General features: G+C 44.6%; 1 protein-coding gene and 1 long non-coding RNA gene across 2 annotated transcripts in view; one reads left to right on the top strand and one right to left on the bottom strand.

The window, feature by feature from the left end:
• Nucleotides 1-1,298: 1,298 nt before the first annotated feature.
• The window catches only part of EFNB2 (ephrin B2), a 41,642-nt gene continuing 33,034 nt past the window's right edge, over nt 1,299-9,906 (bottom strand). The window contains exons 3-5 of the mRNA XM_077854994.1: nt 4,178-4,270; nt 3,330-3,443; nt 1,299-2,028 (exon numbers count right to left, since the gene is read on the bottom strand). Coding sequence (XP_077711120.1) covers nt 1,640-2,028; nt 3,330-3,443; nt 4,178-4,270 — 596 coding nt within the window. The 3' untranslated portion in view covers nt 1,299-1,639. The remainder of the gene's footprint in view (nt 2,029-3,329; nt 3,444-4,177; nt 4,271-9,906) is intronic.
• LOC144287733 (uncharacterized) lies at nt 2,020-9,408 on the top strand. Its single transcript, XR_013355493.1, has 3 exons — nt 2,020-5,012; nt 5,216-5,389; nt 8,880-9,408. It is a non-coding gene; the product is annotated as an uncharacterized LOC144287733 (long non-coding RNA).

Below are 9,906 nucleotides of genomic sequence, written 5' to 3'. Positions count from 1 at the left end.
CACGCAGTTGCCACGAGTGAATTTCACATCCTCTGGCGTGATTTGTGTGCAATCTTAAAATATATATTAGTAAAAATCTTTTGCTTTCTATCCCTTGTGTTCTATATACCTATTATAAATACGTGCTATCTTCCTTTTCCCCCTTGACATCATCATTTATTTCCGTTTTAAGGACTTGAAGAGGTTCGCCATGTGCTTCACCTAGACACAGAGCAGCCGCGCTGGGGCCGCGCTCAGTACCACCCCCGGCCCGCGCAGCCAGGACAAGGACAGCACCACCATAAACCCAAGTGTTAGGGGGCTTGATGGGGGAGGGGCGGGGAATCTGACCTACCTTTTATATAAGAGAATGCCTCAATAACATCAATGATGATGGACTTACAGCCTGTTTGACCTTTGGCTTTTCAACTTCTAGGTCAGATTTGGCTCTCTGCTATTCTCCTAAATGCTTTCCCTGTGTTTAATAAAATGTGATCAGTATAGCAGCTGAGTCTGCTTTAAACATCATCCAAAGCAGACCGACTCTCCCACAGCCTCAAAGCTGTACGTCTTATTGCCAGTACCACAACAGTCCTGCCCAAATCTGTCATCAGTGGCCCACTTGTCCCCTCCCTCCAGGCCTGTTCCTCTACCAACAATGACCCTTTGTTCTCCCCATTGAAGAGGGACTGTTTTGCCTGCACATTGCCATTTGATCAGAGCGGATTCCTTCAAAGGCACCCTACCCCACTGCGTGTGTTGTTGTGTCTCCTACTCGCCTCTTAAAATCTCAGCCAAACCAAAGTGCTGTGCTACCTAATTGGGTCTACACCCCCTCCTCCGGACTCTCGGCTTCAGAGGCAGTGGCGGCTAACTGCATTTGCAGACAGCTCTTTCCCCTGGCCCACCCCCGGCCACGAACTCCTCGTCTTCCAGGGCTCACAGCCCAGCCTGGCGTCTGGTTGGGAGGCTCCTTGTTAGCAAACACAATTTCTAGAAGTGTGTTACTGATTCCACTGTAGCTGTGGTTGCAGGTGAGGGGGGCAAGAGACCCCAAACACGAGTGTTCCAGCGGTGATGCAGGGTGTGGAGGGCCAGGGGCTCCCCTGCCAAGTGTGGCAGGGCAGCAGGGGTGGGCCGCAGTGTGGGCTGGAAGCCTCCCCCAGCCAGAGGTCTGTGTAACAAGTCCGGGCGCTCCTCAGGAGGGGCACCCCAGGCCAAGGACAGCACTTCCGGGCGTGGCAGGGCCCCAGGGACACCTGTCTGCCCCCCACCCAGGCTCACCCACCCACCCACCACTCGGCCCCCACCCCCCCATGTGGCCCCCCAACCCTCCCGCACCAGCTCCCCCCGGCCTGAGTGACTGCAGCGCATGGCTTGGAGGTGGAGGGGTGGGAGGCGAGCTCCTGCAGTCCCGGCGGCAGGGGCACCTTCTCTGCCCGGCTCCCAGCGGCCCGGGAGCGTCCGTCTCCACCGCAGCGGCTGGGGCGCTACACACCAGGGAAGCTGTCCAACTCAACAGGGCTCTTCCGAGGAGACGCGGCGGCCCCCCCACCCCTGCTGCACTCCAGTCCAGGCGAGGCACGGGGGTCCTCACGCCCTCCTCGGGCAACAGCGGGACGGCAGGTGTCCTCCGGGAAAGCCAAGGCACCGCCGAGTCTCAGACCTTGTAGTAAATGTTGGCTGGGCTCTGGGGAGGCATCTCCTGGACTATGTACACTGGGTGCCCGTAGTCCCCGCTGACCTTCTCGTAGTGGGGACAGAACACACTGTCCGCAGTCCGCAGCGGGATGATAATGTCACTGGGCTCGGAGCCATTGTTGTTGCCACCGCGCTTGGGCGTGGCCAGCGTGCTGAGTGACAGGGTGGCCGTGTGCTGCGGTGAGTGCTTCCGGTGTCTCCGCCGGTACTTGAGCAGGAGCACTACCAGCGTGATGATGATGACGATGAAGATGATGCATCCTGAAGCAATCCCTGCGAATAAGGCCACTTCGGAACCCAGGATATTGTTCCCGGAATGTCCGGCACTGCTGCCGTCGGTGCTGGAACCTGGCGGGCAGGGAGAGACAGGAGCAGAGTGGTGACTGGCGGCCCTGAGCAAGGCCGCACCACAGGTGCCAGCGGCTGCCAGACCCCAACGACACCCGGGACCGGTGGCAGAGGCAACCCCGGGTCGTGTGCCGGCTGCTCCCGACCACATGGGTCATCGGTCATCCGCTGCAGAGCCGGGGCTGTGACGTTGCCTGGGCCCTTGTCTTGGGCACAGGAAGGCAGTGGTGGCAGTCTCCCCCCGGCACTGGCTTCGTGGGAATCTCAAACTGCCTGTTTTCTAAAGACAAGCCCTGCCCACTGGCACCCCGGCCCAGGAACGCCGAGGGGAGTGCTGGGGCCTGGGAAGACGTTCAACTCGTAACTCGTTTGTATTATTTGATTTACACCTAAAATATATTTGGAAGGCAGCAGAAACGCTCACACTGAACAGGCTGCCAACCCAAATGTTAAGCATGAAAAAATTGCCTGGCATCATTATATTATCCATTTATCAGTTTGTCACAAGAATTTGACACATCTTGTCACTGAAAGTTAGAAATAACAACTCCCCTCCTTGACGCTTGGGAAGAGGGGGATGTATCGCTGCAGATGCTAAATTCACACGACGACCAACCGGGCGCACAGATCCCTGATATAAAACTGCTGACGTCTGCCCGGCAACCACCCCATAAAAATTTCATTAGCATGGAAACAAATACATAGCTATCTGCTCAAGGACTGTTAAGAAAATGAAGTTCGACGACAGCCAACTCTATCTGGTATTCTCTAAACTTTGGCCAAGGGATCCGTCTGGTGTTTTATTTTACACCGAAAAGGTGAAAAAATTTCAATGATAACCACCTGAAAAACACGGCATGATGCAATATTTTAAGATGCTGCCACCTAAAATGTAGGAGAGGATCAATTGGGTCCTTTCGGGATTAGATATAATTAGATGAGGGATTAGGACATTAATTATATATACATTAACATTGGCTTTAAGCTAGTGTTGCAACCAGCACGATTAAGTGTCACCAATAAAAGTAACTCTGGTCTCAATGAGTGGTGCTCATAATTGGCACTGACATCTAATGAATTCTACTCTTCTGAATGCCAACCTTTCATGGGAATGAGTTATTCTGTTCTTACTGAGTAGTTAATAACAACTTACTAACAACTAACTGAGAACAAAGATTACCGACTTTGGAAACTACAAGTTAATCCCACTGGCATCCAAGTGCTCAGACGCTGTCCTTCCTCTTAAGACATGAGGCGCAGGGGACACCCAGACCTATCCACACACACTCATGCTGCTATACCTGGATTTGGTTTGACAAAGGGACTTGTTGTTGAACTTCTTCCATTTGTACCGGCTTCTAGTTCTGGGCGTCGTGTTGGATCATTATGCCTGGCTGACCCAGCGGAACTTGCATCTATATGAGAAAGAATAGATTACTTACAGCCCAGGGACATCTAATGAGATCTAGCTCTAAGAGCTGCTGGATATAGATATCAAGAGGCATAAATAGCAATGAACGTAAGATTCTTTATGCAAAGTACTGTGACATACAAGAATATAATTTTCCTTTTAAAACAAAACGGTTATACTAGTTATTTCAGAGGTTTAGATTGTGAGGCCATCTGTGCAAACTATAGGGATTCTTGCATTTGGCAGGCAGAGCATTGCAGATGACATTTCAATTTAAACGAGCAAGTTGATTGACTACTATACCAATTTCTAATTAGAAGAATAATTCTGCACAATAGGTTATCTGTATGTGAAAAGGCTCTGTGGACTAAAGTCTTCTGTAGTCAAGACGCAAAAATGGGCAAAATGGCAGAAACTTAGCTTTCATTCTGGATATCTTAATTGTTGAACCAAAGAGATGTTTCACTTTTAAGAAGAAAAAAAGTGTATATATACAGATATACATATAAGCAATGGACATCGTACCTAGCTGACCTTAGTTTTTAGAGGAATCTCCAATAAAAGAAGTTTGTTACACTGACTTGAGGCAATCTGTCAGTGGCTCAAGGTACAGAGAGAGGTCTGCTTTCAAAACTAAGCTACGAGTGAGTGAAGGCAGGCATTAACAGCATTGGTGCCACACTCGCTGGGGGCTGAACCAGATTACAGTGGCTTCATGAAGCAGCAGATGGTCTTTACCTTGTCCAACTTTCATGAGGATCTTCATGGCTCTTGTCTGGCACACCCCTCCCTCCTGGTTATCCAGGCCCTCCAAAGACCCATTTGATGTAGCTGATTAAAAATAAAATGGACAAAACAAAAAAATAAAGAAAAATCAGGAAATCAATAAGCCAAGTTTACATGAACATGAAATGTCTGAAAACAATTTGAAAAATAAGAATTCACTCTTAGTCACAAGTTTTCTGAAAGTATGGAATGCTGAAAGCCAAACATAAAAAAAAAAATAAAAGAAAGAAAAATGGGTATTGTCAACACTGCTGCACATATGCTATCTGGTTTCAAGTTCACTTCAGTGCTTTCTCCTTCCTTCAGAACCCACTGATTTAGTATTAGTCCATACATAAAAGGGACAGCATCTTCCAAAAAGCTTACTATTTCGGAGTCCAAGTCAGAAGAGCAAAACAGTTAACACAGTCACTTTAAAATGTAATAATCATCCCACAACACCTGTTTCCTCGACTACAGATTTCCTGCTTCAAGAACAATTAGCTCGATGCTCCCTGTTTGCCAAGCATCCAAGTTCGGTAAACACTAAAAGAGGAGACTCCCCTACTTCCCCCTTCCTTCTTTCCCCAGCCCGTCTCGAGATGAAGAAGTATGCTAGTATTCAGGTCTTCAAATTCTGAAGTTTTCCTCCATTCTTCTGTACTCGACCAGAAATAGCGAGTGTGTTCTTATTACCAAGATGGACCTTGGTCAATCTCTCAAGCAGGCCATCCGTTGCAGAACAACGTGGTGGACCCAGGGGACTGCACACATCCTCTGCTCCGTCAGGGCCTGGTGACAACCTGGGGTATGTGGGGAGGATGTCCCGCAGCCACCTGCCTCCTGTTCAGCTTGATTGGCTTCCCACTTCAAGGGGATGGGGGCGGGGGCAAGGAGGAGGAGGAGGAGGAGGAGGAGGAGGAAGGACAGAGCACTGACCACTTTCAGTACTTTCTGAAAAACAGAGTATGCTCTGCTCTACTTAAACACGCTGCTGTTCTGTCTCCTTAGGACAGTGCATCCTCTGAATGGTAACTAAAGCTGTAAGAAGACAGGCTGAGGAAGAGGATTTAAGTTATGGGTCAAGTTCCAGAAGAGAAAAGAAGGTGGAGAGTGCTACACATTTTCATTCCTCCAAAGTTCAAGGGGCAAGGAACAGAAGTGTTTCATATATATTTCTGCAGTGTAAGTCATTTTCTGCCTTGATTATCAAAGGTCTGTCTACTAACACTGTACTTTTCAAGGCACAGAAACAAGGACAGAATTTCTGGTAAAAATAAATCCAAGACATTCTTTTAATGGGCTGTTTTCCAAATGGCAAACAAGGACTACATGCACACAGAGGAATATGCATGCTCCAGATAATTATATTAGCTGCAAAATAAGGCACTTACTTGTCTTTGTATTCTTGAGTTACCAACTTTTACTTTCACTGTTTTCCTTCAAAAACAATGGCTGCTGGTTGTGCGTATAAATATCTCTTTGCTTATCTGAGTGTTTCCTTAGAAGTTTATAGTCTTACAACCATACCTCACTTCTGCTGATGCTGGCACTGCTTCTCCGGGAAAATAGGCAGCATTTGCCATAGTAATTTCTTGGGTAAAAAGTAGACAGTATCTTCTGGTAGACTGTTGAGAAAACGTCTGGACGAGGAGTGAAATACCTAAAAACTTCATATGCCTCAGCGAATCTAATAAAAAGCAAAAAACTTTTCTTCTTCTCCGTTTCTCCCTCTGCTTTCCCTATAGTTTCCTCTCCTCCTAAAGGCAGAAAACAGTGTGGCTATCTAGGACCAGGCACTATTTTGGGAGCAGTGACAGAGTCCTGCTATAATCTTCACTTAATTATTTAAAGTTTTCTCAGTTGATCTGTCTCAGAAATGAGGATATGTTTTCATGCAGAAAAACACAGAAAGCTGAAGTCTTTATTTGGCCCATGGCTTCAAAAGTTTCATTTACTTAATTCAAATGGAATCTCAATGTTTTCTAAGTCATATGCACATCAATGTGCCCACATGCAAAAGTGCCCTCAAATGCACAGTTATAGGACTTAACTTTTTCTGGCAACAGCTTAAAAAGATGTTATAAATAAGATCTGAAGGGTGGTGCACAGAAAAAGGGGAGGGTTCAGGTTTATCTTAACTTGGAGATAATAAGGTCAAAGACTAAGATCTAAAAGGAAAATAAAGAATGCATGAATATCAGAACAGAGCAGACATGGTAAAGAACAGTCACCTGGGAACAGAATTCAAAAGTGCTGACTGCTTCTCCTTCGTCAGTTTAGAAGCAAGCACAAGAGGTGCATGTCATTTGGGTGATTTTTTTTTTCTTTTCATTTTAATTGGTAGGTCAATGCCCTTTCTGAGTAGCAATTCTTCCACACAGAGCTCCTTTTGGTTTACCGTCAGTGCTGTCCAAATGACCCCCAAACGTAAAAGAGCTCCCAAGTATTCAAATTAAATTGCAATCTATTAATTTAGCACCCAGAGACTATGAGATGGTAGGAGGGAAATTGTGTAGCAGAATGAACCTGCTTTGCATCTTTAACAGGTGAAACATTTTTATTCCTGGGGGTAGGGGTTGGGGGAAGCCTTCTGGCCCTGAGTTGCACAGAGAAAAATGGAAGGCTATGCCTTTGCAGGGTTCTTTTTTTTTTTTTTTTTTTTCTTTGCAGGGTTCTTGGACTACAGAGGCCACTGCTGGTTGGGAGGGAGATGGGGGTGGTGAGAGGAGGGCAGCCCAAGAGGCAGGAGGCTGTGATGTGCATTCCAGACTCTGCTTCATTCCCCCTTTAAATCAGCTTGGGAGCGGCAAAGGTTACTGGAAGATATTGAAAAATTCATAATGTTCACATAGCATCCCCAATACCTGGTTAAGAAGGGGATAAACTATAAAATACAGCTAGATGTTCTGTCATGAAAGATTTTTGCCCTGCCCTCCGTTAGGATGACCTGAGTGGTCACAGAAAACCCCCGCTTTGAGATGTCAGCAACCAAAGGAAACTCCCGAAAGTAAACTTCATAGCAAGCACAAAACAATGAAGAGTGACTTGAACTTCTTTTATTTTTGATCCCATAATGAAAATTAACCTCACTCTTCCCTCTTAATCTCCTCATCAGGGAGTGCGGTTCTCATCCTGGAGGTCTCCCTGTCCCTGCCTTGAGCATGGACGCTGACAAGTGTCCCATCCTGACTGCAATTCCTTATGACAGTGAGCTTTGAAACAAAGCCACAAGATGAACACTCTGATTTCTGCCATAACACCCAGTCGCCAAGAAGCTTTAAAAAAGGCTTAGCAGCTGACTTTGAAACACAACAAGGAATTGCTAATGCTTGAGGATAAAAATCTATTTCCATTTCAAAAAAACAATGTTGCAGTATTTTTATTGTTGATTAAATATATTAGGAATTTTTAATTTAGAGAAAGAGTAAAAATAGTTACACCTCATTATACTTAGTTTTTCTTTTTATCTACCAGCATTATCTAATGCTGCCACAATTACAGTATTACAAATGGATGAGATTGCATTTATTTAGAAACAGAAAAACATAACACTGTTATACCTAAGCTTTTAGTGCCCAGACATTTATCCCCCTTTGGCCTAGAGAAAAAAAAAGACTTTGTAAAATTAAAAATTACTAGAGAAGTTTCTCCATCTAGTTAGAAAATAGGTTTAATAAAGATACATGGGCATTTTATGGCTTGCTTTTAAAAGCTTCTGCTTTGGGGATCTAATTGCATGTAGTAAGTATACTGAAATCACTAGATTGCTCCCCTGGGGCCTGATTTCCAGTGGCTGGAGATCATTGCTCAGCAAAAAAGTACCCTGAGTTCACACTGCCTAAAAGTTCTTCACGTCTGCAAACTGCACCAGCCAACATCTGTGGTTTCCCATGAATTTGCGGGTCTGACTCACTGACATTTGTATGCTGGTTACTGGAGTAGGAAAAAGAGAACCAGTGAATAAAACTGACTAAAGGGGCAAGAATCTTCTGGCTGTTTTCTAGACTGTGCTCACAGAGAGGAAGTAATAGCACATTTTAACATGGCTTCTTCTGATGGCTATTGCCCTGCACCCCAGGGGGCTGCACGGCAGCATCAGATTCCGCCTGTTTTGGGTCTATCACATCGGTAACACTGTGATCAGATAGAGAACTTGCTGCTGGGTTTGTGGCGATATATGAGCTTCATTCACAAAGAGGTCAGGAATGAGGGCAGCCCAAAGAAATTCTCCAGGATAATATAGAGCATCACACTATGAAGGAAAATTCTTGGTTATGCTAGAAAGGATGAAAGACATACTCGTGCTATGGAGGATTATTTCAAATTATTTTACAATGTAGCTTATTGGGATGGGACTGGCAGGTGCCCCCCCCCCCCCCAGGATGGGGTAGATGATTGACAGACACTCAAAAGCAAGTATTTTTTATCTATTTCATCAAAGCAGTCGACCAAAGACAGGTAATAAGCATACAGGTCAGGAAAGCCAGAGTTCAGTTGCCTAATAAGTATAAAAACCATAATTTATATAAGTTACATGGGGCATATTCGCTCTTATTTGATTATGAAATAAATAGCATTTTTATGACCATTCTCTATGCCCATCATCCTCTCTGTACTGTTCTCTTCCACCATGTCATGATATGCTTGCCCTCCTCTAATTTTGATTTCTTAGGGCCAGTCTTCCTACACATCTCTCTTCTTAAGCTCAACACAGACTCAGAAGAACCAGAAGTTACTATCTGACAAACAGAGGAACTAAAGGAAGCAGAATCAAGTGAAAAACATGGAAAGTGAAGCCATGACATTCAAATAAATACGGCACACAAACCAGGTTACTGCTTTCTACCAGGGCTAGCAACTCTCTGAGTGTCTAAAGGAAAAAAGAAAAAAAAGGTGGAATGAGATCTGTAAGCTGGAAAACAAGGAGCCTGATAAAAATATCATCAGTTACTGTGAACATACAATCCAGGAAACTACCATCTATCTACTTAACACCATGACATCAATTCAGATTCACAATGTGTACCTTGGAAATAGGGATCTAATCTCTAGATCTCAATGTAGATTTTAATGCCTCAAGTCTGATGAGCATCCTTTCAGATACTGAGGAGAAAGATTCCAAACATGGAGATGATAATGTTCACTGAACGCCAAAAATGATTGCCTTTTTTCTGTAATTAATAAAACTTCTGAAACAGAAACAGTTGTATAATGTGCCAGAAGGAGGAAGAAAAATTCACTTCTTCTAACTTCTTTTTATGTATTTTTCTTTAGGATTTATAGTGTAAGAGATGAGGAATGTGTCATTGTGAGTTTCCAAGGGCCTTGTTATTTTCGTTTGGCAGAATGTTCAAAAAAATTCAGCATTATTTCAAAGCACGTGGCATCTCATCCCATAATACCAAATTTGCCGTATCTTTGCTATATAAACACTTCTTAAAATGGCCTCCACTTGAAAAAGGAAAAATGCAAAGGAAGATATTTTCAAAGTGAAATATATATCCACAAAAGCGTTTTGTTTTTGATTTGTTTTAATCTCTACTTGACGAGATAGCTCTCGCTGGCATTTGATTAACTGATTTTAGCGTGTGGGGAACAGGCCACAGTTAAAATACCGTCTAAGTAAGTGGGGAGGTAGGATGTGTGTATTTCTCACCTAAGGAAACATTTCTCCAGTATCATAAGAAGAATCACTTGAA

The sequence above is a fragment of the Canis aureus genome, chromosome 17, assembly GCF_053574225.1.
Source record: "Canis aureus isolate CA01 chromosome 17, VMU_Caureus_v.1.0, whole genome shotgun sequence".
Lineage (NCBI taxonomy): Eukaryota > Metazoa > Chordata > Mammalia > Carnivora > Canidae > Canis > Canis aureus.
The sequence above is the reverse complement of the archived record's forward strand: the minus strand, read 5'-3'. Positions and strand labels throughout refer to the sequence as shown.